We start from the raw sequence: 27,823 nt of genomic DNA, 5'->3' as shown, positions 1-27,823 counted from the left end.
CTGAGCCATCCTGCCTCAGAAGCATCTCAGCTTCTCTCCTGCAGTTCATTCACCACAAACCTACACAGAGAATGAGTCTGGCACACTAAAAAAACTAAGGACTACTTTTTCCACACAGTGTTGCTTATTCTGTTATTCAAAGGCTCAAGACTGTCTGAAGAAAAGACAAAGCAACTCTGTCGTTCATATAGTTGATACAAGCTGTCTGAGCCAATTAAGTTCTGGAAAATCAACCGTGAATGAACCAAACTATGCCAATTCAGTCCTGAAAAACATGCATACCATTTCCAGAAAGCCAATGATGAGTGTCTCAGTCACCTCTTCCTTCCCTCCCATAGCCTGCAATATAATCCTGTTACATATTTGATAGGTTAGTTACCAACACTGAAAATCAGTGGCTGGCTCATTCAAGAATTTGGGGATTAGGTATGCTTTTAGAATGCTGTAAAAACCAATAACAAACAAATATGAAGCTCATTTTTTCTTTTTATTATCAATAGTAATACAAATCAGTTGTATTAGCATGATAATGAAAAGTGACCAGTTTTACAGACATTAAAAATGTTTGTGCAAGTTAGAGACAAAGCTCTGAAGCTATGTAAGGAAAAAATAAGAATTTACATTGTATAGTATAGTATAGCATACATAGTTTAGAGGCAGTTTCATTAAGTCTTGCAATCACAATCACTTCCTCTACACTAAACTTCTCACTTGGTGTTAGAGATAACACCTTCCCCTCCCAAGAGGAACACCTGCCATTTCCATGAAGTGTGGAGATTACAGTGAAAAATCATAGCTTTTTTATTTGTTCCTCTTCCCTCCTTCTCCCAACTATAAAGTCAACAGGAGGTGAACACTGCAACATATGCTTATAGCAATTAAGGAAAGCTTCTGTCTACATAAGCTCTGAGCTGAACTGATAACAGTATCCTCTTTTTGAGCAAGAATTGATAGACCTGTCAGGCCTAAGAACTGGGTTAATGCTTTGAAAAGCTTTAAAAAGAGCTCTGGGTGAGCATTTAGTTAGATGCATATCCCCCCTACATACCTCTTACTGCATTCCAGATTGTAGTTTTGTACCTTGGACCTGAAGTATTCTTGAGCATTATACTTAAACCAGATAGGACTCAACTGGAACTTCAGATGGTTATCAACATCTTACTGAAGTTTAATGCCCAGTAAATGTATGCACACATCTTTCTCCTCATCAAGCCAAGTGTTCCCCTAGAAATTGCAGTAGAGGTGTATCAGTCTGTGTAAGAACACATAGGGCACAAGTCATTGAAAACACACTTCACGCTGCATCTGTACTCCCACCTGGAAAGATGGTCCTCTACAAGAGTCAAGTCTGCCTTTGCAGTCCTGGAGTCCTGTATTTTTTTCATATAATGACTTGGCCCTTGTTATAACAGGGGCCTGTTTGCTCTGCTCAAAGCAGAAGGAAAACTGGAGCACTTGAAGCTAAGCCACATATGGAAGATTGCACGTAGCAGTAAACAGTTCCCTGACTTCATGTTAAACCATTGCGCAAGAATAATACTTGAATGCTTAAGTGCAAGTGCATAGTCAAGTCTTGCATGACCTCCAGCTGCAAATATCCAGTTACCTGCCTACAGCCATGCTCCAGAATGATTTAAGAGCACATTATACCAACAAAGAGAAGCCGTGGTTTTTAATTACCCAACGTGCAAAGGCTGATAGAATACGTCAGCTTCAATCCAGCCTTCAGTCTCCTCAGCTACATAGCAGGGCCAGCAGGCAGCCACGAACCCCCTGCTGCCCAAGTCATCCCTTATTTGATGTACCTGGCCCCCAGTTACTCAAAGCTCCGTTCACACTGCTCACAGGATGCTGTGCCATGTTATATTCACTCAACTCAACCCACCTGATGGTGATATCCATTGATGTCCAGTGAAGCACACCTGGAAGCCATTCAAGAACCCCCAAATCATACTGCCCCTATTCAGAAAGGGCATATTCAGGCACTTCCACCATGAGGTGGAGACAGCAAGATTTCAGTCCAGGGGACCAGCTTTACTGCCCTTCTGGTACAAGTCAGAAAGCTTGCTGCCCACTGTTCCAAGGTAGCTGCTTTGTTCATTGTGTTTTCAGCTGTAACTGGCAAGTTAAACTGAGTTTGTTGCAAGTACAGAAGAGGAAAACTGAAAAGCTGCTTTATTTAGTCTCCAGGCCTAGTCTTTCTGGAGCAGGTGACAAGAGCAGAACACTGAAGAGATGCAGCAGGAAGCCATAAAACAGCAAGCACCTTCTTCCAAGGAAGTCCACCTCAGTGGCATAGCTTTATCAGTTGGAGAAAAAAATTAACCTGAGTGAAAACAGCACATGGACTGTAAGAACACCAGTGAGAGACTTGCTGTTCTGAGAAGAAATTCATCTGTCCTATCAAATACTGTCAGATAATTTAAGACTATGGAGATCAAAGGTCAAGGCATCCAAGTCTCTTGAGCCAACACAGCTGAGCTGCTCATTGTAAGCTTTGCTGAATTCATTATTCATACAGTAAGGTCAGTTTATTCAGTTTTGTTATACACATTTTACAACCTGCCTCAGAGGGGCTTGACCTAGATAAGCTTGTAATATCAACTCAACTGTTGTTCATCCTTTAGGTTAATTAAGGACTTAAAGGTTTAAGTCTCAACTAAAACCAAACCTAACTGAGTTGCCTTCCTCCAGAAGATGACATTCATTTGCTGCATGGACAATATAGAGTCAGAAATGGACTTTTATCCATGGAAGTTCAATAGGAAACTTTGTTAGATGTGTTACACCTCCCAGTGTCCTATTCAGTGCTTAGGCTTTAGACACAGGTGACACAGCTCGAGTGGCAAGATCTGTAAGCCAGCAGGCTTCCAGCTTCTGCCTCAAAACACTACTGGGCATTACAAAGCCAACCTCACAATTAATTATACTGTTCACAGAGAAGCATTTCCAGAGCTGGTTAACCTTTCTGTCTGCCCATACAAGATAAGAGTAACGAAGAAGGAATTTAATTTGACAAGAATGAAGATTACAGCACCTTTTATTTAGTACAGTTTCCCCAGTCCAATGAGTTGCCTGACAAGATGAACTAGTGATGGAAGACAATGAGTTTGTGATAAGTCCCTGTGAAACCTCAGGTCAACAGAGGTTCTGATATAGATCACATCTTACTTTTTTTCAATGTTCAGAGACAGAATGCACAAAAGCAATCTAGTACACGTGAAAAAATATTTTTCAACCTCAAATTACAACACTAAGTACTGAACAGTATTCCCTTCTCCATCTCAGGAAGAAACACCATTAGTTAATTTAGTGCTGCAATGAGCTTCATTGAACAACCTTTCACCAAGCAACTGTGTTTTAAGCATCCAGTTACCAGCAAGATACAGTTACTCTTCAAGTTTCTCTATTCCGTGGAGGCAGAAGATAGCCATAATTCATTGAGAAACTCCACAACCAGAAGAGAATTCTTTTCCACAGTGGCAGAAGAGATTTTTGGCAACTGCACTTCATTTAAACTGCATCAGAAAGTTCATTTCATTCAGCTGACAACAGAACCTGCTAAGTACTGACTTTTCCACTTCTAGACTGTTTTTGTTGAACAGACATGACCACCACTGCATAACTGACAGCAAAACTCATCATGTGCTAGGCTGCTGTGCATCAGAAACAGTACATATAAAATTAACAGTGAATAACAGATGTGGCAACTGCTTAACTTCATTTGCTTTTTGACACCATACAGCTCACTAGCCAGCTAATCATTGAGAGGTAACATATATGCCTCACCTATTCCAGGTCATGATTGTGTGATGGGACCCACCCTTATTCAGCATTTTCATCTACAGCAAGACAGGAGACAGATGCAGATGTTTTCACTTTCCAACATTATCATCACAAGTGTTCCAACATAAACATAACTGATTATTAAATCAACACCTATTTCCACTATTCCAGTACAAGGTAAGGGAAGGATGACAGATGTGGAGTGTAACTGAGTCAAGACAATACATGGAAGAAACCCAGGACAGCATTTCAGGGAGATGGTGATAATACTATTCCTTTTGAAAAAAGGCTTACAGTCATTTTCTCACCCCATACCACTAATTTAAGGATGAGAAGACAGACCCCAGCAGGGAATGCATCTAGCCTGTATTTAAATATCAATTTTTGCATTTCCTAAATAAGTCTGAATTGAGTCCATAGGCTTGATTCATGAATGCTGTATTGACTAAACAGAACACAGAAGAAAGTTTGTTTTGAGTTGACTCTCAACTGTCAGTTGCTATTTCTTACATGGACCGTGGGGAGGAAGTCAGCAGATTTCAGTGTAAGAAATATCAATGACAACTAAGAGAAGATGGAGACTCAAACCCTTTACCAGGTGTCATCTAGCCTTTCTGCAGTTTGCACCATCAAGGAGGGCAGCAACAGCGGGAAAAAGTGTTTGAACCTGAACAGCTGTGCTGGTTAAGGCCAATAGAGGTTCAAGAGAAACACACAGAAACATTAGAAGGAAGTTAATACAAAAGTACATTGTGTAACCAAGCAGAAGGATTGTAGTTCTGAAACTATTTCTAGTTTTGAAAGTTGGAAGATGGAGCCCATTTCAGTTTAAGGAGGCAAAGGTTTTGTTGGATACTGGAAATGGTTGCAAAGTTGTTTTCACATTTTGAAGGTGTGATATGCAAAGCAAAAGATAAGGGAGTCAATACAGACTTCCTTTCATGAATCCAGCCCTATATCCTTAGTGGTATTTTATCCGTGCCACCTGTAGATAGATATTTACAGTTCCAAAGCATCACAGTAAGCAACATCTTTCTTTAAAGCTTTTCTTGTTCTTGCCACTTTTCTTGCCATTCTTGTCTTTGTTTTCTGACATTTTCTTTGCTCTTATTTCTCTCATTAAATCAAAGAATACCTAGGAGGGAAAAATAAAGAAAGATTAAACAACATCAGCCACCAGAAAGCAGATAAAAACTACCGTATTCAGCAGCAAATAAAGATGTAGAACCACACTGTACTCAACACAGCACAAATAAGTATAGACAAAGATTCCTGTGACAAACTCAACATCAGAATTATGTAGTGTGTCAAGCAGTGACAAACACCTGCACAATTTTACCTGGCTATCAAAAAATTCAACAGCCCTGTTCTCTAAGGGATTTTTAAATATGATTCTTGCACAAAAGCAGCATTCAGAGCTCATGAGAACATTTGTCTGTGCCCTAGAAACATTTAAACATTTCCACTGCTGTTAACTATGGAAAGCAGTGAGTCCAGTCTTTTCCATGCAGTTACTATTCTGCTTGGTCTATAATTACACAGGTGCAGCATTCAAGTGACAGGGCACAAAAAATTCTCAAAACTACGTTCTAAGAAAAATTCAGAGAAAGCCACGCTTCCTTTCATGTCTCTCTAATCTTTTCGTCCAAAACTTAGGCAATTTCACCCCTGTATTCCTGATGTCTAGGTACATACCACTTAAGATGCAAAAGCAGTTTTGCTGTACAGTCATTGGGTATTTTTTTTAGAATTATTTAAAAATAATTTTATTTTATTATTTAGAATAATTTTTATGATTACAGAATAAGAGCTTAGCATCACCCTGTAGAACTAAAGTGTGTTTTGTTTCCAAACAGGGAACTCTCAAGCCTTTGATACTTGGAAACAAGACCATGCTATTGATCAAAGTAGATTAGTTTGTAATTCAAAACCCTCTTAAGCTTTTTTTATTCTGCCACAGTGCTAACACACAATCACCACAAAGAGAAATATCTTGTTGTACAATGTACCTAACAGTGCTTATAAAGACGACAACCAGTATGCCACATGAGCTAGCCAGGGAAGACCTGTAACAGCAAATCTAGATCACCATGCTAGTACACTCCAGACACACAGCTCCACTGCTGTTAATCCCAACTGATCAGAAGATTAGTCTAAATATAAAATAGGCTAGCCATTCATTAGTAATATGAGATGCTTATAGGGAAAAGCAAGTCTAAATATTCATGCTTCACTACATCACCCAGTTTATGCAACTGATGGTGACTTCACCAAACTGAAATTATGCCACGTTCTTTAAATCAAGAAGTCTCAATTCAGGAGTTTCATATACTGCAGTTTTAATGAGAGGAGGAGTTCCTGCCAGTTACTTGTGCACCAACAACATTTCCACTAGTGAACTAATATAGAAGAACAGGAAGCTGTCTAGAAGAATATAGCTAGCTGCAAGTGTTCTTTAACGAAAGAGAAAACTGCTTAAAATTTGTAAGCTTTAAACAGTTGCATATTAGTAAGACACATTTGGAGCCCTTAGGGTGCAAACAGTAATTTCATATAATCTTCTGTGAATTGGTGAAGTAAAAAGACACCCTTTTCTTCAAGAACTCCTCACTACAAACAAAATAAAGGGGATGAGTGAAATTGATTTGTCCTCTATACAGGACAAACACTTTATAGTCATAATTCATTTCTCTTCTAGAATAAATACCCCACCACCACTGTTTATGCAAGAAAACATCAGCAGAATAACATGAGAATAACTGTCCTATACCAACACAGACAAGTCAAAACAGGACAGGGACACAGCAAAAAGTTGTTCTCACAATTCATAGTAATCTTGGCAGAAAAGAAGAATAAAATTTTTAAGATTAACCACATTACACGTAGCTTTATAGGGAAGGGGGAACAATTTCTAATTGTCCATAGCTTGTTATTTGTGTTATAAGAAGGACACACCCTACAAACAAAATAACATACTTAAAGAATCTTTAGAACCATTTACCCTAAGGACTATTGAAAAACTATTGGTTCAGGTACAAACAGTTAAAACAAGACAATAGCATTAACTTGTTCGAGATCTCAGGTTCCCTTAAGCTAGGTATGTGCCTAAATGCACACATTACAGTAAGTTCATTGTTTTTTGGGTTTTTTTTAATAAACTAGGCTTTCAGAAACCAAACTGTGGACTTGCTTTTGTCCCAGCAAGAGTCAGCTACTAAACGAGTAGCGATGATCTAATTGAGCAGATGTAATTTCTCTCACCTTATCTACATTCGCCCGAGTTTTGGCAGAGGTTTCTACGTACTGCACCCCCCATTCTTCTGCCTTACTTCGAGCCTCTTCTACAGGCACTTGTCTGCGTTCCTCCAGGTCAGATTTATTCCCCACTACCAGCAAAGGGATTTTATCCTCTTCAGCCTTCACACGCAGGATCTGTTCCCTAAGGCATGAGGTATTCAAAATAAAAATATCTGTGTTAGTAGTAGCAACAAAACTATCACACTTATGTGGAGTGGATCAAGTGGTCTGCACATTATTAGTGCTCACAACTGGGTATTTCCCAACATTTGGACACACACTTTAAAATGACTCCAAGATTAGCATAGTAATGCTCTGGGCTTTACACTACTGAATGCCTCACACTTCCAGGAAGGCAGTTTTACCATTTACTTGGTGAGTAATCAGGCTCTAGGAAAGAAGAAGACTATGGCAGAAGAGCAACTGGCAGCAGGAGTTCACATTCGAATGAGGAAAAGAGTACAAGTGCCATGTTTGCCAAGTTCCACCTTGGCATTCAGTCACCATCTTTAATTCACAGTCTGCATCATATCTCTATCTCGGTCTGGGCAACATCAAGTCTGCCAAGGCAGTAGGCTGCAAACAGCCCAGTTAGCTGGCAGAGATCATTCCTAAAGGCTACGTAAAATTTACCCAAAGGAGAGAGTTACTACACAACTCTGAACTAAAATGCTAGCAACCTTCCTCCTTCACAGACTCCAAGAAGATATTCCACTGCTAGCATTAACCTGTCATGCTATGAGGATGTATCAGTGTCCAGGAAAAGAGATGGAGTGATGTTACATACCAGTCTCAGTCTGTTCATTACTGGGGTAAAACACAAGGTGAAACCAGACTGACTCATGCTGCTGTCCATCTAGGATGCTGGAAGAACTCTACCACTCTAAACTATTTTTGAGTACTTATGAAGAAGAGCTAAACGAGGCATGAGCACAGTGCTACACCCTCTCATCTCACCGAGTCACCACACTACTTCAGATGCCTGCATTTTCCATCTACAAAATAACAATGTATGGAGAGTACATGAGACTCTAAAATAGCATTAACACTGAAGCAGACAATCTGCTGTTGCATTTAACTGCATCTTCACACATTTTCAGATTAAAGAGGCACTGAAAGCAAACACTGAATGCATAGCATCAGCAGGAGAGCTAGGGTTTAAAGACAAGCCTATCGTTTGTTCAGTATTCAACTTTTTCACAGCGTTAGGATTCTGGAGCCTTTTGATCTGCAGTAAACAATACCACTCTGCAGGTTGGCATGGGCTGCTGGTGACTCATACTACCCATTCCACACTCCTTCCTGGACCAAGGAGCTGGTTCATGCATGTGAGCCTAAACATTACATTTAACTAGTTTGACTATTTATTTTACTTCTGAATCACTGAAAAGTAGGAGATTCTGCATCACAAAGCTCTTAGGCCCTTCTTGCCCATCTTCAGGGCTAGCATTGCTTTTTCATTGTTTTGCTGTGCTGGAATCTTGAACCAACACACCGTTAACCTAGTTACAGAAGTCTGACAAAAAAACCAAACTGCCAAGATAAATACTCCTACTCTCTTTCATTCAAAGCCTTAAACTTTGGGTTTAACATTATATTTCACTTAGGGACATAAGCCAAACCCAATTGCTTCCACTTGTCTCATTTTCTTTGTGTTCTTTGAGTGTTACCTGACCTTTTCCTCCATCTTACATTAGGAAGAGTCCTAGTACTCAGTTTTGCAGTCCTGTAGCAGTTGAACTGTTGGCTCCTTTCAGAGCTCCAGTTAGAGCAAACTGAGCTCTGCTTGTGTGTCCCGTGACTGTCAGCCTTCTGAAGAAGAACAAAGTCACAGAAGTATTATGTGAGGAAGGACCAGTATTTTTATACCTCATGAAAGATTTTGTGGTCAGGTAGTACTGTTGAAAAAGTATGATATGTTAAGTTCTGGAGTGCAAGGGGAGTTTGCCTTAGTTTTAAGAAAAACCTAGAAATAAGTGTCCTCAGCTACAGCACTTCCATTACCAGTTAGTATCTGTTAACCTTGTACCATTGAAGCAAAGGGAACATAAGGCAGACTGACAAAGAGCTTTTATTCTGACAAGCATAAGGAACTCCTAAACTTTTCCTATGCTTTGGGAAGTTTTCCTTCAAATTATACAGCTATTCCAGGCAATCTCGGGTTTACCTTCTACTGAGGCAACAGGTATTATCAAAAAGAGTTAGAACACTTGCCCTGAAGAATGTGGCTACATGGATTCTAAAACCAGAGAAGTGGTTTAAATCCTTTTCTATTTACCCCCCACACTACACAAGCAGTTTCTGTGGTCAATCTGGTGCCAATTTTTACATCAGAACTGCTAATCCCAAGAAGAAAAATGGAAGTGCTTACTACTACCCAGTGTCTTTCTAGGAATACGTCTGCCTACAATAGCAATGCTTGGCTGCCAACCCTTGTTTGGCACCAATCCATACCTGAGAGTGGAGGCTAATCCTTCCCTTCCTTAGAGCACCTGCTTCTAGCAGTAAGCAATACTGTGTCTGAAACCTGGCCAAATACAGACTTAATTCCAGAAGTACTGTTCTAAGATAATTAAACTTCACATCCATGAAGACTGAAAATTGGCTGGAATATGCCTGTTTTAAGAGTCCAAGAATCTGTTACTTGCCTGAAGTTGCTGCTGGCATAGTGTACTTGAAAGTTGCAGGCACGAAGATGACTAAAGCCAGAGGCTGAATACTGTGGTTTAGGTTATCAGTTACTGAGAGCAAAATGGTCAGGTGTCACTTTTATTGATCAAATGGTAACAGACAAAGAATAAAGAGCTGTAGCTTTTAGGCAGGGTTGTCAGAGCAACACAGGAACTGGGTAACTTCCCCTGCCTAGGAGAGAAACTACTCACCGAAACTCTGCTGTTGCTGTGAAGGATTCGTGCTCTGTTATTGAAAAGACAAGAAGAAACCCTTCCCCACTGCGGAAATAGTTATCTCTGATAGCTGCATAATCCTCCTGTCCTGCTGTGTCCAGAATGTCTATCTGAACTTCTTCACCATCCAGAACTACTTTCTTTCTGTAGCTGTCAGCCTTGGTAGGTTCATAGTCTTCTACAAACTGACAAGAAAGGGATCAGTGTTTAGAATTACTGTCAAACAGTCTCAGTATTTGTCTATCTTCCTTCTTTCACTTCCATGACATTTAAATTCCCCAAAACCTTCTCATAATTCAGTCAGCCACTAAGTTCCACCACTTTTTTTCAGTATTACTATTAAAAGCAAATTATTTAAGCCCTTAATACATCAAAGAGCCAATTTGCCTAGTCAAGTTTTGCCACACAGAACACTGTCAGCAATTTCAGTACACTTTAAGAACAGAGTTGCAGTATAAGTTAAGCAATGTGCTGGCATTATCTAGATCTCCCACTTTAAGAAAATGCATTTGAATACACTTCAGAACAGGTATTTTACCAGGTGTAGATGAGAGCATTCAGCTGCTGGACGTGAAAGCCTGTTCCATAATTACACAGGCACATACTTTAGTCCATTCAGAATTGATCAGATCCACAAAACCACTGCCAGTTCAACTTAGTTCATCCAGCAGAGAAGTAGAGAGGTAAAGAGCCTCTCAGCCTCAGAACACAACAATTAAGCTGGCTGGCTTTCATTAATGACTACATCATGTTCAGATACTTACACTACTATAGCATGTGTGGGCAACCTATAGATAAATACTAACTTTTGACCTACAGGATCATGTATTCCTTCACATACTAGTGCGGGCTGCCTAATCTAGCTTCCTGTAAACCAGTATGGAAGAATTCATGCTATGAACATGCCTACTTCACCACCTGGCTCAGAATGAGCTAGAATGTTTACTTCTGACTTCAGCCCTAACTGACCTAAATTACAAAATTAAAGTTCAACTCCAAGTAGTAACAGCTTCTGTACACAAGCATCCATACATTATGCATGACTTCTGAAGACATTTCTTTCACAAATAAGCATCAATTTTGTCACCTTAGCCAGAGATGTTCCCAGAGGACACATCTCCCAGCTTTCTACATCCTGCTCCTGCCAGTTGGGTCATCAGGTCTTTTGCTCATCACATTTAGTTCCCCTGTCCCACAGAAAAAAGCTTAGCAAGCCCTATGAATTTGTGCTTTAGAGAAGCTGAACTGAAGTTACTTACCTCATCATACATAAACTGAAGTGTAAGGGCAGATTTACCCACACCTCCACTGCCAACCATAATTACTTTATGGAGGGCCAAGGAACTCTGGTTCTTGCTCTTGCTGGCAGCCATTGTCCTGCTTGCCACAGACGAAGTGCCAGGCAACCAATCAGATCTGCAGAGAGAAGCAGCACAGTCACCCTTCCATGACATTGGTGACATCAGGGTAGCATGCAGGTAAAGTGTCTCACAAGTGCTGAAAGACCAGATTAAAACCCTGTCCTGCAAGCCTAAAGAATGGGCCACTCCAATGCACTGGCATGCAAACCATGCCTAAATTATGAGTAGGACAAGGTATTAAAACAAATGCCTTTTATTTGTGACAACAGTGTGATGAATAAAAGTGCCAAAGGTCTCTAACAAGCTACTCCTAATTTGTAAACCCAGCCTATGAGACTAGTGTCTAGAGTAGATTCTAAAGAAAAACCCACTCTCTCTCAAAAGATATGAAATTAAGTGGTTTTTATTGCTCTTGTTATAAGGCATTACACCTTTCTAAAATATTTCTTTAATGTTGATACAGCTACCTTAGATCTGCTCATAGACAGAAATCTGGCTTTTGATCTTCTCCCTACATAGGCTAAGAGAACAGCAGAGATACGCAGTAAATTGGCAGGAACAAGTTGCAAGAGCTTCTAGCAGAAAGTCTCATGACATGGCATTACCATTTATTTTACACTCTTCCTGCCTTTTGATGCTGCAAATCTAATTTGCTTAGAAAAAAAATTCCTGCTTTACTGCAAAAAAAATCTCAATTCCTATTCTCCTCCTGATGTTGCTAAGCCATAAAGGAGTAAGCTTCAATAAACAAGCCCTAGCTAACAAGCCTCTGTTTGTGTGTTATGTGAGCCTAGTAATTAAATACTGGAGGCTCCTTAAAAATAATACTGCCTCTTTTTTTTGGTTGGTTGGGGTTTTTTAAGAGTAGTTGGACACAGTAGTTGTACCCGAAGCACAAGCAGCAGCTGCCATGCTGATTAGCGCAGAGCAGCATCTCTAAGGACAGCACACTGAAGATAAAATCAGAAATAAGTGAAACAAAGATGTGTCACCAGTCAGGATTCCCACAAAGAATATTAACCCCAAACAGTAATATTTCAGACACATAATGTGTATATGGTAGATGGCAGGAGATTTTTGTGTCCTTGGAGTACCACAAAGGACCCCAGCTGATCATATCCTGGCACAGAGCTGTAAGGAGACCAGCAGACCATTCAGAAAAGACTGCTACAGGAAGTGGCTGTACCAGCCTTGATTTACAGCAGCACACTTGATTCCAGAAGCACAGAAGCAATGGACCTTCCAGGAGTCTCAAATTTACCTAGACACAATTACTCTAGAAAAACACTGCAACTGCCACATCAGCAAGTACTACTGAATGGAAACACGAGGCCAACAGTAGAAGTTACTCAGTAGTATACTGGAAAAAGCTTCAGGACAACCAGCTGGCCTAAACAAAATTAGCAAGAGACTAAGGGATCATCAGCCTACAAACATGCCATAGGATTATTTAGCTTGGAAAGGGACCTTTGGACACTGCCCAGTCCAAACCTCTCCCTGAAAGCAGTTTGCTCCAAGCAATCCAGTTTTTGTGCCCTGTGTTCTGAGACTGACAATTCCATGACCAGTCTGGACAATTGCTCTTAGAGTACACTGATAGTGACTATTTTTTTCCCCTTGTCATGACTTGATATTCTGAAAAGCAACAAATCAAACTAAGCTCTCATTGACTCATGCATACAAGAACAAACATGCCAACAATCAAGAAGTGCCCTCAGGACAGCATTTTCAAACATCTGAGCAGCAGTACTTTTCCATGCAGAGTTTTTTTACTCACACCTGTTTGCTACATACATTTAGTACAGCAATGCAAATTAATCATCTTTAAGTGCTCATTCTGGGATAAACATGGGTAAGTGAAGACAGATATTTTCCTCTGGTAATCTTCTCTATTATGTTATACATCAGCTCCCTCATCCACTCCTTAGTACAGAAATGGGGTGTGACAATTCCTATTTCTGCATAGGTTCTCCCTGTACAGCACAAACATATATTTGCTGGGGACAGTGAATTCAGCCATTGCCACAGAGAGACAAGAGAGGAAGAGAACATTTCCCTGCCAAGGGAATGTGTAAAACCACAACAGGTAGCACCTGAACTCCAGAAGTAGTTGCTTTGCCTATTGTCCACATGGTCTACAAATGGTAAATCAGAATTCAGCTTGCTTGGACATAAATACCCAAGAAACAAGAGCTACAGATTGGCCACACAATGAGATAGTTCAGGGACTTTTAAGTGTTCTAGAAATAACACAGCCTGCTCTTAAATTGTAGAGAATGCTGTTTTGTCCTAGCTCAAGAGTTGCCTGGCTTTCACAGTAGTAGATAAGCTGCTTTCTGGAGTGTGACCCTTAGCTACTTTTCATATAGTTGTGACTGTATTTAACCTGTGTGTATTCTTTTATCAGACATCCTAACATTGTACTATCTAATACAAAGTTTTCAAATTAGACATTTTTCTGCCATCACAAACAGGAATATGTAATAGGCAGCAGCAGCGCTAAGTCCACTGTGCTATGCAACAGCAATAAAGGCATAATTTACTAATAGCAAGGGAAAAGACTTTTCTTTCTGTCAATACAAATACCACATCTTTACATGGTCATGGTAAATTAATAGTTGTATTTTAGGAAAAATACCAACAAGCTTGAGTTCATCATAAAGGTAAGTGGAGACAATATTTCAATCCTTCCTTCTCTGTTCCACCCCAACAATGGCTTGTAGAAACTGCAAGTCAGCCTTACACTATTACCTGATTCATAATCAAAGTATAATATTAAACAAAATCCACCCAATAGCATAAAAATTTAGTTTGATTGCATCTAAAGCTCTTCATGGCCAAAGCACTTGATCTTCCCTGCAGAGCTGTTCCAGGTGCCACTCCAATATTTGGGAGGATCAGGACTACAGGGACCCTGTGAATGCAGCAGTATGCTCACAACACAGACCCTGTGCAGTGTGCACTAGTCCCAGAAGCTGCACACAAAGCAGCTCCTCTCTGGTGGCATCAGAGGGGGCCATGCTCCAGAACAGCCAGGCAGTGAGGAGGCAAGAACAGAGGACAAGGCAAGGCTGAAGCAGTGTGACACAGGATTAACACAGTCAGTATCAGTGCAGAAGCACCAGTGCTTACAGAACAGGCTGACAGCACATCACTGCTTCAGAAAGGGGCATGGTGAGACTATAATGGGAATATTCTAATGAAATAACAAGAGAAAGCATTGTAGCCAACTGTTTGTTTATTTTTATCTCCACTTCTGCAGCCCAAGAAACAGTTTACACAACATGGTTCAAAGCTCACATCTAACAGTTCCTTGAGGTTAAAAAAAGTAAAAAACCCCAAAATCTATTAACATAAGTGGAAGCTCTCTCCTCTGATATCTCTGAGTAGGCAAGGATGAATTTTCTTCCTATTCTGTACATTAGGCATCCTTGAGGCAGTCAAGACACTGACATTAACTCATCTGTTCACAGAAAAACAAGTCTTGGGAAATTCAACCACTTCTCAAAAAAAGGAGCAGTGTCTAGAAGAACCTGTGACAACTGCAGTTGCTTTTACTCAGGTCCCTTCCATTCAAGGAGCACAGATTTAAGGCAAAGGGTCTTATTGCATATGCTGAAGAGCACACTCTGAGTAGGTGTCCAGACAAGACACCTAATGCTGTGGTAAAATGCCTCCTCTCCCCTACTGCTCTTTACTTGGTTTTTCGGCACAGTTTACTTTCCAGCAAGATTCACCTTCCTCTGACAGGACAAGAAGTAATCCATTGGGCAGTCAGTCAATCTATTTAATTTCCATCTGTCACTTTACCCTCGGGTTTAATGACACCATGTTGAACTTCACATGCTAAGTGTCATAAGCTGTTAAAAAAAACCAAAACAAAACAAAAACAAAAAAAACCAAACAAACAAAAAAAACCCCCCAACCAGCCAACCAAAATACCCACCACACCCCAAACCTTCTCAAAGTTTATTTGGGGAAGTGAGGTAGGGAGGTGGCTCCTTCTGGTTACCATTCACCCTGCTTTGAAATAAACTGCTAGACAGATGCCACGTCTAGCAAGGCATAAACTTCACAAACAAAGAATAAACTTTTTCTAGCAGTCTTTCTTCTTCAAGAAAATAGAAGTAATTACCTGTTTCATTTGTTTTCAAATATAAGGATTAAGCCACTGACTTGATAACGCTGCATTTATTCTACAATAGGTAGCACACAGCCTTATGCACAATAGGAGCTTTGTGATGCTGGTTAAAGATGCTCTTCAGATCAAGAAAGGAAGGTTACACCAGCCACAGGCTGCCCACATGAAGCACAGAATCTAAAATTCAAACCATAGGAGTTACTAATCAGCTGTTTTGATTTAGACTTCTGAAGATCTCCACTGGGCCAGGACTAATCAAACCATGCCACCTTCAATGTAAGATATCTAACCCTAAACTCACCAGCTATTTCAGCCTTCCCTTATCTGTTTAGATTACAATTCCTGCAGGTTAACTAAAGCCCCCTGCACAATGTTGTGTCATTCTTGAAACTGAGCACTTCAAGGCAATTGTTTATAAACACCTGAGTAAACGGCTTTTTCTCCACCCTCTCCTCAACCTAAACAGCAAAACTGCTCAGAACACAGTTTACAAACAGGACTGGTTTACCTAATACCAAGATTCAAAGACTATGACTGAATAACTACATGTATTTCAAATCAGACCACACTTTCAGATCCCTGTTTATTTCACATGCATTAAGATGACCACAGCTGCAGAACACTTAAAGAAAAACACTCTTGTCACTTCACAAGAAACTTTGCTACAGTTCATCCAAGTACATGAGGAAAAAAAAAAAAGGAGAAGCTTCACTAAGTCTACCTGCTTTCCAATAAATATTCTGCTGCTGTAATAAAAGAATCTGAGACCCTCCAAAGGCTTTAATTGGAATTGCTGCTAGTTCTTCCATTCAGTTTAAGATTTAAAACTGAAATAAAGCTCTAAGCTCAAAATTGCTGAGATCAGCCCTTGTTCTCTTGCTGTGCAGCTGATATCTTTGGACATTTCTTTTCATTGCTATCCTGCCACTGAAAGCAGCCATTCTTTGGATTTTTAAACAGGATTCTAGAAACCCTTAGCCCAATAGCTTGACAGAGGAGCTTTGTTAAACCCTTCAGATACCTACTTTTAAAGGAAAATCTGGGTATTCAACCTATTATAAAGACTTAAATATGATGTCATCAAAAGCCAGCACAGAAAGAGTAAGGTTTTGCAACGGTATTTTAGTGATCCTCATTTATCAGAATATGAATTAGAGGCTTTGAAGTATTTGGTTCTGTGATATGCCCATAAGAATGCAGTCACAGAAATTCCCTGGATCACAAAACTAATTAACAATCTCACTGAGCTATGAACTGTAAGAGCTCCTCAGCCATTCTGAGGTTACCTAGAAAATATTTAAGTACTGAAATTTCATTAGATTTCAATGGACTGTAAATGCTCCAACTGGTAATTCAACTAAAAAAACCCATTTGAGATTAAGTGGCATATTTAATGCCACTGAAAATTTTAGGACATGCAGGCTGAAAAATTACAAATGCTACTCTGTCCTCTTTTGCTGTGCTAATATCTTACTCTTGGCATATATTCAGTTAATGGTTTCCAAGCTAAACAGAGATCATGATGTGCTTGGTAGAAATTCCTGCTTGGGATATCCTCATATCCTTCCCTATGTAAAGCTGGACATTTCTACCTTCTCAGTTGCGCTTATAGATTTTTCTGAGCCATGTTTAATTGGATCAAAGAATTCATTCAGCTTGAGATGCCTTCCAGAGCACACTGGGGTACTTTTGCAGTTCCCATCTATATCACCCAATGCTGCCATCACTATCCCCTGTCCCTCAGGCCCCTCTCTCTTGCCCCTGGCTGTTCCAGCCCATCTCCTCCTGCAGCAGAGCCATTCAGCACAGCCCACTGGGCCTGCCACTCACATCTGCAAGGCCACACATGCCTCAGTGCTGATGTGAAGGGAGTTTGTACAGCTAAGGCCAAAGAAGGTTTAGCAGCCAAGCAGTTGCTTATACTGCTGCAGAAACAGGGCAATGCCCTGGTCCTGATCACAATTCACTCCCCAGACAAGGGGCAGCCACCACTCTGCTCAGTGGCCAGGCTGAGCACTGGAGTGAAACCCAAACCCCAGATTTGCTTTTGGTAATCAGGCTTTTTCTCTTCCCAAGATCTACTAGTAGACTTGCAGTTGCCACAATAAGGGCACTGGAAAGGAAACTCAAAACAGATTTTGAAAACTTAATACTTTATAATATCAGGATGAGAAGTAAGAATTTAAAGCAAGGAACTACTTTACTCTGTACACATGAAGGGATCTAACCTCTTTATATAGGCTTTATTCTTATTCAAAGTGGCAACAACTATGCCCCTAAATCTTACAGGCAAAAACTAAGAATAAATACATTTATTTGACACACTGAAAGCTACATGACACTAGTTTCAGACAATTATTATTAGTTACTAATCCTGCCTAAATCCCCCAGAATTATGTGTACACTTACAGATATTGGCTGTCACAAATATGCTCAGGCAGGAGCTACATATACACTGCTAACAGACACATGAAGCAAGACCAGGACTAGCAAGTTCACTTTGTTAAAGCAGTTAAAGGTTAAACCAGAACCTGAAGCCAGGTCATTTTTGCTCTCCATCTCCTACAAGGCTGGGGAAATTATAAGCACAGATTGCAGAGCCATTTCAATTCAGAATTGTTTTTCATCAAAATAATCAGACTGGAGTATTAGCTTCCATAATAAGAAAGACTGCAGACTGTGAGATGAACTTGTACTGCAGGAGAGTCCCTAAGACTTGCTCATCTGGAAAATATCACAGGGAGTATAAAACCAGTATTTTTAATGTAGTTGTGATCAGGAGCCCTCTCTGCATGCATGAAGAGGACACAGATATCACACTAAAATATTCCAACAGTATCAATAGCATCAGACATCCAGCCACTGGATACCAGCCAACTAGGATTAAGAATCCCTACTAGCGACCCTGGTCTCCATACTGGCTTACTTTTCACTGTTCCACACATTTGCATGCAAAGCCATCTCCAGCTCTTCACTTAGACTAAAAAAGTTTAATAAGATCAAGTGATTTTGAGAAGAGTGGACTTAGTATACAAACTATTTTTTGGCACCAACAGTTATTATGTAGAACAGGAAGAACAAGAGACACCCAGGTGCACTGCTCCTTTAACTGATCATTGTCCTTGCAACCTACAAAGTCTAGCATGCTGCTCTTTCCAACAGGTTATAGCTAGACTTGGATAATTCCATCTTTCAAGGCTCTGTTTAGATCTGGACCACCACAACAGTGATCCATTTTAAGTACACAATACCTGTATATACTCACATTCCCCACAATCCCCTCCGTCCTTGCCAAGCACAGCTTAACTCTTACAAGTTTTCAGAGATGCATCCATGCAGCTTGGAAAGCAAATCTGACAGCATTTAACTTACATTTACTTACTAGATGAAATTCTTAAATATATACCCTCTCACATCATTCAGTACAGGACCATTCTAGATTACTCATTACAAATAGATATTACCTTATGCATAAGCAGTAATCTCATGCCAATAACCTTGCTAAGAATAATCTTGATGTCTAAGAAAAACTGGAACTAAATCCTGTCCAAGTCTGTAGCAAGGTTGCAACCTTCAAAGATTTAGTCACAGGAAAGAATCAGTCTGATCCATTGCTCAGAAAAGCAGCACTTTAAAGCAACCCTTTAAAACTCAGATCTTAGGCTGAAGTTAAATATAAGCAAACATATCCCTGCTCCTAAGGAACTTAAGTATCTGAATTTGTTTGTTCAGGGTTTTTTGGGGGGGATTTTTTTGTTGTTGTTGTTTGCTTGGATTTGATTGACTGTTTATTTTTAGAATTCCATCAGAGTGAAAGAAAAACAGCCAAGTAACTTGTTTGTGAGCAGTAGCTCAGAGAAGAAAAAGGACTTCCCTCCAATAGTGCTTTTAAGGCACCCTCTCCCACTGCCCTGAAAAAAATCACATACATCTATATATAAGTAAATAAAGTTTCAAATGTCATGCTATAAAGCAAATGCTCTTAATAGCCAGGTATCAACAGTATCAAGAGATTGTCATTGCATGTAGGCAGCACAGTTGTAATAACTGCCTCATTGTTGCACAGATAGCATGCAAACATCATAGTTACGTAGAGTATTATGGGGAAATAAGTAAGAAACCACTCTCCACATGACTTTCATTATTACTCAGTACAGAGCAGCTAGTAGGGCGTATGTAGCACCAGACAGAATATAATCTTTATTTCGGCAAGACAGTGTTACCTGGAGTCAAAGTCATAAGACATGAGTGCCTTTACAGCTAAAACCACTTCTTCTGTAGGGAGATATCTAGCCAGACCTCTCCAAGTACTTTCAGAAAGCCTCCAAGTCTAATATTAAACACCCAGAAAACACATTGCAGACAGACGACAGCAGAGAGGGATCTACCATGTTGCTCTTACCCTGCAAGATCTTGCTAGAAAACCTGTCAGAATTCTTCTACAAGCACAAAGACTGAGTTAATACCATTAATCAGTATTACTATGCTAAGAGTTTGTCACTGTGGTGATAACAGTCTAGTTGCCTAATTACTCAGGGTGAATTATGACAGCACTGTTCACACTAGTTAATTTGGCTCATACCAGAAAAGTGACACTCAGGCAACAGACTTGCTCAACAGCCTCACTCCCACTGACTTGCAAAGTGTATTTCAACTACACTTCCTTTGGAAGCTCACCCATGCAGAAACATGTCCATCTTAGATACACAGCATACACAAAGTCCACCAAACCACTAAGAGACAGTGGTGACATGTTTCAGATAGCTAATCTCACACCAATTTTTAACTGGATCTCCAAGAGCCTAACAAATACAACAGCCAAGTCAAACATGTCAGGTCACACAATCAGTGTCTTAAGTGGAACTCTAGAGCCCAAAATAACCAAAATTTTACCTCAGTACGAGGTTACAACATGTTTCAGTTGCTTCAGTGAAAAAGCTGCAGCTATATATTCCACAAGAAAGTCATCACCACTGATTTCACAAACTCCAACAAATGCCCATTCACCCAGAAGTGTGGTACAGAGTTGCAGCAGCTCTCACTACTGCTACCCAGTCCTGGGGCTGTCAGACCCAGCACACTGGTCTCACAAACACGGCACCAGACACTGCAGACAGACCACAAGCTGCTACTGTTGCTTCCCCAAAGGATTCACCTCACTAGATCATGCTTCCCTAGTGAACTGGATGTCTGGGATAAGTCACAAGTCCAAACATTATTCAGGTAATACCCGCAGAAGCAACTGTCTCTGCCCACACAATTACATTCCTTGCTAGCAAACTGAAGTTAGTATCTCATGCTCACATCTCCATTTGGGGAAATGCAAGCCACTGCTGAGACCACATTTGATGCAGATAGGCAAGTAATAATCCCCCACCCTGAGCTCTGAATCCCAGCTCCCTAGGAGCACTCAGGGATCACCTTCCTATGGCCTGTGAAGGTACTTCCACTATTTTAAGCACTTCACTGACTTCACTGCAGGGTTTACAGATGTATACAGTGAGTCACTAAGCTCCCTCAATCAGGCAACATCACTCAAGTGTCAAGCACTGAACCTTTTCCTCCATCTTTCAATCAATGCATTTACATCACACAAAACAACAATAGTGACATTTAGCATCCATAATTCAGCTGCTGTGTTAAGTCATCTTTAAAAAGATTTCTTTACTCCAGTTTCCCCAGTGAGGTAGAGAATACCATACAAACCAAGGTATTCTGTACATGCAAGAAGCTGCCTTTCTACTGGACTAGGAGCAAATGTTTTCAATGATAGACAGTTTTTCAGACTTCTGCATTCATATACTTTACATCAAAGCCAAAAGCAGTATTTCTATCTTCAAATGGGAACTGGATTATGACACCAGTACAGGGGTCTTACGCAATTTAAGTATTCTTAGAGTTAAGAAGACTAAAAAGCTGTGGAGAGCTTTACTTATGGGAGAAGCACTATCCTTGGTCTCCTCATAGAGTGCTGCGCCTACCACTATAAAAAACTTTTACAGCCAAATGTGTGCTCTTCAACACAACCTCCAGAGTGCTGTAGAATTAAGAGTGGCACAATATAACATGCTTGGTAACTCTGGGTTTGGGTGGCAGACTATTAACTCAGAACCACTTGACTTCAACACAGAAAATTAGGACACATTTAGCTCAGGACACTTCCCTTTATGACCTAGCAAATGACAGGTCACATGAACATACAGAACTAGTGCAGAATATAAACATTTATTCTTGTGTGCTCCTGGAGACATTTCCTATCTCTGCAGAGCACTTAACCAGAATAAAAAATCTACTACTCTGATACACAGCCAGCTCATCCCAGAGCTCGTGCCTTTCCTGGGAAATCAGCACAACAGGGTGTGCTTCCATACATTAATGCATGCAGTACAGGGAATGAGCTGGAGATGTTGGGGTCTGTGTGTAGCTGCAGGGGCTAGAACATCCCTGGGACCACAGAGATGAGCTGGGATAGCTCTCATGGCTGCAGTGCTGCTGTGTGGATGGCCACAGGCTCCTTAGGACAGAGCAAGGCAGGAGAGCTGTCTTTCCCATCAGAAAAGCTGGAGTGCACAAAGCTCTGCCTAGGGATGATCATGAGCCAGCTTATGGGTCAGGAGTAGCAGTCAGCTGGAGCACTGGACTAGGCAGTCTCCACAAGTGTCTTCAGCCTCAGCAACTTTAAGTCAAGTCTGTGCCCAGCAATGCAGTTGCTACAAATCTTATCTGTGGGGAGGCCCATTTTTCAACTTGCACAAGCAGTACAGCAGAGCTAGAAAACTTAAAGCAAATCCATCATGACTAACACTTTATTAGGAACTTTATCTAATACTATAAAGATGCACAGTATCACCACCAACTGGTCTGCCTAATAATTTTTTTAATTAGTTTCCTTCCATTAAAACTTCAGAACAGATTTAACCAATAAAGCCTACTTTGAATTTAGTTTGCCTTATAAGACAAACTTTAAATTTCCAATGCCTGCAGAATTGTTTAAAAAATTGATTCTTAAACTGTGTTTTAAAACATGATAAAGTGCAAAGAAAGACTGGAATGTGTGCTTGAAACTAGTGCTGTCTTTTGAAACACCATTTCTTTAAATTTCTTGGCTATTCCATTTTATGACATGGTAGATAAAAGCAGAAAGCTGCCATAAAAGTCAGTCAGTGAGACTTCTTGGTGAGTACACTAATGAGAATTCCTTACCTACCCAAAATGAGATCTCACAGTAAGCCAAGAACACTAAATAGCAGAAGAGTACCATCATGGAGAGGAGTTTCTTACTGCAGCAGCAGTTTTGTGGAAAGGCTGTATCACAGATCACTACGTACTTTATAATTAATTCATTTTAATCAGGGAGCAGCTTTCCCAGTTAGCAAAACCACCTCTTTTCTGGAAAGCTGAGGCAACAGGTATGCAACTTGATCTAAAACTACCTCACTTGTTAAATGTCTGCTTTAGACTGGTACCCAAGACAGCATCTTCTGGAGCAGGGTAGCCCTATCCTTATAAAACACCTACTAAACAGAAAAAAAACAAAACAAAAGAAAACAAAACACAAACAAACAAAACCACCAAAAAACAAAACAAAACAAAATAAGCCACTTTAGTCCTTTAGTGTTTGTTCTGCAGAATGAATTCCAGGGTTCAGGTAGATAATTCCTACAAATAATGTTTTAAAGCGCTTTGTCATGTTAAGTATAAACCTGTAATACAGTACTCTATAACAATCTTGTCTATAAAGTGGGATTCTTTCCTCTGTTAAACCTGTGATTCAAACCATCAGCTAGGAAAAAAAAGAAGTCATCAATATTAAATCCAAGCTGGAAACATTCTTTAATATATCCATCTACCATGCCCAAAATAGGGGCTAGGTCTAAGTCTCCAGTACTCTTCTGAAAAATCATCTATCACTGCAGGTAAAAATATATACAGAAAGAGCTAGAAACCAGAGAAATCACAGCATCTGCTTAACTCAGCATGTTCGCAGCTTTCCAGTTCTATGCTTTGCCTTCAGATTAGTTTTGACACATTCCAAATTTAAGAAGAACATATTAAAAACTCCAGTTTCGCTGCATTATTAGTGGCCTAAAACATTTCACACTAATCACTTCAACTGACAGCAACACTAATTCACAAAGTAACGGCTGACAGGATTAAGTCTTTAACAAATGCTTATAATCCCAGAACTGATTTTTTCGGTCTTCGACTTGTGATCCAGCAAAGATTCCTAGTCAGGACTGCATTTCCATTAAGTCTCATATTCGTGTAATCAACCATTATTCCTTTGTCAACAGCTTCAGCAAGGAGGGCTTTGGGCTCAAGGTTCCACAGAAAATAGTTGAAGTTCTAAGCAAGCACTTTGTTACCATAAAGAATCGAGCAGCTACTTACACATCAGCCTAAATAACATTCTCACATTACAAGACTCCATGACTTTCATTTTGACAGGTCTTGAAAAACACATTTGCACATCTCAAGCACAAGAGACAAAACAGATCCTGCAATATTACTATTAAAGCAGTATTTGGGAGAACATGAAGAGATAAAGCACGAGTTATGCAGACTTATCTTGCTTAAATGACAAGACAACTTGATATTTCTGGGGCAGGCACAGAGGAAGTTGGTTAGTTCTGTTTAATGAGCTAAAAGAGCTACCAACAAAATGATTGCCCTACAGCAGCTATTAGCAAGGACTTTTAAAATACATGTTCTGAACCTCTTATCAAGAAGCAAGCATCAACTGTATCATACAACAAAAGCCACAAAATTGACTATTACCACTAGGAGAGTGAAACAACCAAGACAGTTTGTTGACCTTGCTGCTCCAAGCAATAGCAGGCAACAAGCAATGGAATCTTATCACCACTGCTTGACAGTGATGCAGAACAAGTTAGCAGAGACATGGGACTCAAAGGTGGATGAAAAGAGAAAACCTAAAATCTGCAGGTTTTTATCAGTAGGAGAGTATTTCCAACTCAACACAGAATGAGTTTGAGAATATAAATTGCTATATAACCTGGTTGATAATTAGGATCAGCACATCTCCCAAGTGAGCCATGCAAAGTTACTTGAAGTCAGGCACCCAGGCAATGAAAAGCAACAAGCACCTACATTTCTCCACTTCTGTGGCCTCCCCAGCCACTGCCTTTCACTCAAACCCCTGGACACCACTACTGCTACCCCAAATTGCTTGCTACAGCAAGAGGCACAAGACACCTACTGATTGATACCAGTGTGCACTTGCACTCCCATGGGTGCTTAGTGCCTGCACAGCTGTCATGAGAAACAGGCTCCCTCAGTGCCCCTGCTAAGAGAGGCTATTAATTCACATGAATCCGTTGTGTAATAGAAAGCAATTCATTTAATCAGTCACATGGAGCTTGAATCTAGTTAGTAGGAAATGATTGAGTCACTGTGCAATTATCCACTTGCAAGGAAAGTGAACAGGTTTACAGGACAAGAACAAACTATGAACCAGATTACCAAACCATGATGCTAGAGCTTGTTCCACTGTTTCATGTGGCCATTTCTGCTCCATTCACAGGACAATTTTGCTCCGTGTGAAGCTTGGACCCCAAAAGTTCCTAGAGAAGCAAGTAATTTTATCCAGCATTGGGTCAAACAACAGTAGGTGCAAAATCAATTAAGCAGCTGAAAAAACTTTGAGTCCAAATGAGGCATTAGATGACAGAAACTATAAACCATCCAGGATTTCAGTGTACACTTCCAAGTGGTCCAGGCAGTGTCCCATCATTACTGACTTGATTTGATCAAAATGCCTCAACTGCTCTTCTACTGAGATCTCCAGTACCACTGCACTGACAATTAGAGACAAGTTTGAGAGTTTTAAAGGATAGCCAAGAAAGGATATTGTCTGGTCAAATTAAGCTTTCAGTTAAGAGCTTTTGTAAAGCATTCCACCAAAATCTTTAGACTAGAAATTCCTCTGCAGTATATACGTAACACTAGCAAAAATAGGTCATTTTCACTTTCTTTCAGGCATGCAAAACAGAATCAAGTTGGCTTACTTCAAAAGAAGTGAAAATAAACAATTTACTACTAAAAGTCTAACACAGGAAACTTGTTTACAGGACTAGTCTAAGGGCTATTTTATTTTTAAATGAAGCATTTAATACAGGAAAGAAATGCAAAATATTTCACCATAAGTAAGTTGGTATCATCTGATCATAAGCAAAAATCCAAGTAGTTGAAATTATTCTAGCAAGTCTGCTATGCATGAATAAGTGCAAAGATGCTATTGTCAAGGAAGATTGAACTGGTACTATTAAATTCTCTATAACAAAAATTTTTGGCCTTCAAGCAAATCACTTCCAAGAACCACAAGTCTGGTTCTGATTTGTTAGTTCCTACTCTCACTTTAACAACTTTAATTGGGGGGTGGGAGGGGGAGGATCGGGGCATGGAGTATTTAAGACATTAAGAAAAAAAATACATCTTTTCTTGAAAATCATGTACCTCTGAGGATGAGGACAGGCACCTCCCTGTCCCTCAGAAGAGAAACAAGGAGAAGTAATGTTAGAACAGTTAAAAAAAAGCAAAAACCAAAACTACTCAGACTGCAGACTTCAGCTTTGACAATGGCAAGGCTGCTCCTTGTGCAGGTGCAGTCTCCTTGTTCCCTTCCACCATGAAAACGCACAGGCATAGTCAAGACTGTCTCCTGCTCTCAGAACAGAATCGATTCAACAGGGCTGCAGCAGAATGACCGGGTTAGGCCTGCACCAGCTGTTCAGGAAACATGACTGGGCCGCTTTGTCTCACCTGCCTCCCTGCCCTTCTGCAGGTAAGGTCACACTCAGGCACCACCCTTCCTTCCTACAAGAGCTACACCGGTAAGGCTGCGGGGAGGATAAAGACGGGCAGAGAGAGAACATACCCGATAAAACAACACTAGCCAGGAACTTCTGGCTCAACTAAGACCGCCAGCATCCCAACCCCTCTGTTTATCTCCCGCAGACGAAACGTTATCACTTATCCGACGGCACCAAGAGCAGGCAGGGCAGCCTGCACTAACGCTCAAGGCCAGCTCCTCCTCGCCCTCTCCCTCCGCCACGTCCCACTTGTGGACAGGAGCCACGGCGGACCCCGGCTCCAGCTCAGCCCGGCGCCACCGGGAGCCGCAGGAGCGGCCGAATCCACCAGCGGGGCCTCTCGCCTCTCACTGCGGCTCCCGCACAGGCCCGACGGTCACCGGCTGCCCCGCTCTGCCCGCGCCCAGCCCCGGTGCTCTCCCAGGGCCGAGGAACCTCCGGGCAGAAGCCGTAGGGCTCTCCTCGCCCGACACACCCGGGAGAGAGGGGCTGCCCCGCACCGCCGCTGACACCTTCCTTCCCTCCCTCTCCGCAGAGCGCCGAGACGGGGGAGCTCAGCCACGTCCCCAGGCTGCGGCCAGGAGCCGGCGACTCCCGCCTACCTTCACCGAGGGCGCGGGGCCGGGACGGCGGAGGCCCCCACCGGCCCGGGTTTGGGGTGGGGGGGATCCCGAAGCCGCTGCTCACTCTCACCTGGGGGCTAAGGCCCGGCTCAGCACGGCGGCTCCAGCCCGGCTCCCGTCTCGGCTGTGCCCCCCGGCCCCGCTGCTCCCGCAGCCGCCGCGCCCCGGCTCTCATTGAGGGGGCAGCACCGCCGCCCGCGCGCCCCCGCCGCGCACTTCCGCCCTCGCCGGCGCCGCTCCCGCCGGGCCCTGCTCCCCGCGAGCGCGCGCCCGCCCGCTGGTCACGTGGCGCTCACGAACCAATCAGCTTTGGGGCGGGGCTGGCGGGGGCTGTGAGGGGCGGGCCCAGCCGTGAGAGGGGCTGGTGCTGCAAACGCAGCGGCCTGAGGGGCTGTCCGACCCTCGGCCGCCTCCGTCTGTGCCCCCCGAGCTCTGTGCCGAGCCCCGCCGGCTCGGTTTGACCCAAAAGAGTCACAGTCATTTAGGTCGGAAAAGACCTTTGAGATCATCGAGTCCAGTCTATGACTAAACACAACTACGTCAATTAGACCATGTCACTGAGTACCACGTCCAGTCTTCTCCTTAAACACCTCCAGAGACGGTGAGTTCAGCACCTCCCTGGGCAGCCCATTCCAATATCCAATCACCCTTTCTGTGAAGCATTTCCTCCTGATGTCCCACCCAAACCTCACCTGGCCCACTTGAGGCTGTGTTTTCCTCATGCTGTCCCTGGCTGCCTGGGAGAAGAGCCCGACCCCCACATGGCTACAGCCCCCTATCAGGGAGTTGTAGAGAGCGAGAAAGTTCCCCTTGAGCCTCCTTTTCTCCAGGCTAAACCCCCCCAGCCGCTCCTCACAGGACCTGTGCTCCAGACCCT

At 41.7% G+C, this 27,823-nt stretch overlaps 1 protein-coding gene across 1 annotated transcript; it reads right to left on the bottom strand.

Moving 5' to 3' along the window:
• Nucleotides 1-468: 468 nt before the first annotated feature.
• On the bottom strand, nucleotides 469-27,225 carry RALB (RAS like proto-oncogene B). The gene is made up of 5 exons (XM_054636290.2): nucleotides 27,017-27,225; nucleotides 11,249-11,405; nucleotides 9,966-10,174; nucleotides 7,048-7,225; nucleotides 469-4,921 (listed from the first exon to the last, which is right to left on the bottom strand). The coding sequence occupies exons 2-5, from the start codon at nucleotides 11,360-11,362 to the stop codon at nucleotides 4,802-4,804; spliced, it is 621 nt and encodes a 206-aa protein (XP_054492265.1). The 5' UTR covers nucleotides 11,363-11,405; nucleotides 27,017-27,225; the 3' UTR covers nucleotides 469-4,801.
• Nucleotides 27,226-27,823: the final 598 nt, after the last annotated feature.

The sequence above is a fragment of the Agelaius phoeniceus genome, chromosome 7, assembly GCF_051311805.1.
Source record: "Agelaius phoeniceus isolate bAgePho1 chromosome 7, bAgePho1.hap1, whole genome shotgun sequence".
In the NCBI taxonomy this organism is placed as follows: Eukaryota; Metazoa; Chordata; class Aves; order Passeriformes; family Icteridae; genus Agelaius; species Agelaius phoeniceus.
The sequence above is the reverse complement of the archived record's forward strand: the minus strand, read 5'-3'. Positions and strand labels throughout refer to the sequence as shown.

Bases quoted from the DNA above. Each gene is read 5' to 3' on its own strand.
- RALB (XM_054636290.2), bottom strand. From the start codon at position 11,362: ATGGCTGCCAGCAAGAGCAAGAACCAGAGTTCCTTGGCCCTCCATAAA. The intron at 7,226-9,965 runs GTGAGTAGTTTC...CTCATGCCTTAG, and splicing joins ACAGCAACAGCAGAGTTTCG to GGAACAGATCCTGCGTGTGA. The intron at 4,922-7,047 runs GTGAGAGAAATT...TTTCCCTCCTAG, and splicing joins CTCGGGCGAATGTAGATAAG to GTATTCTTTGATTTAATGAG.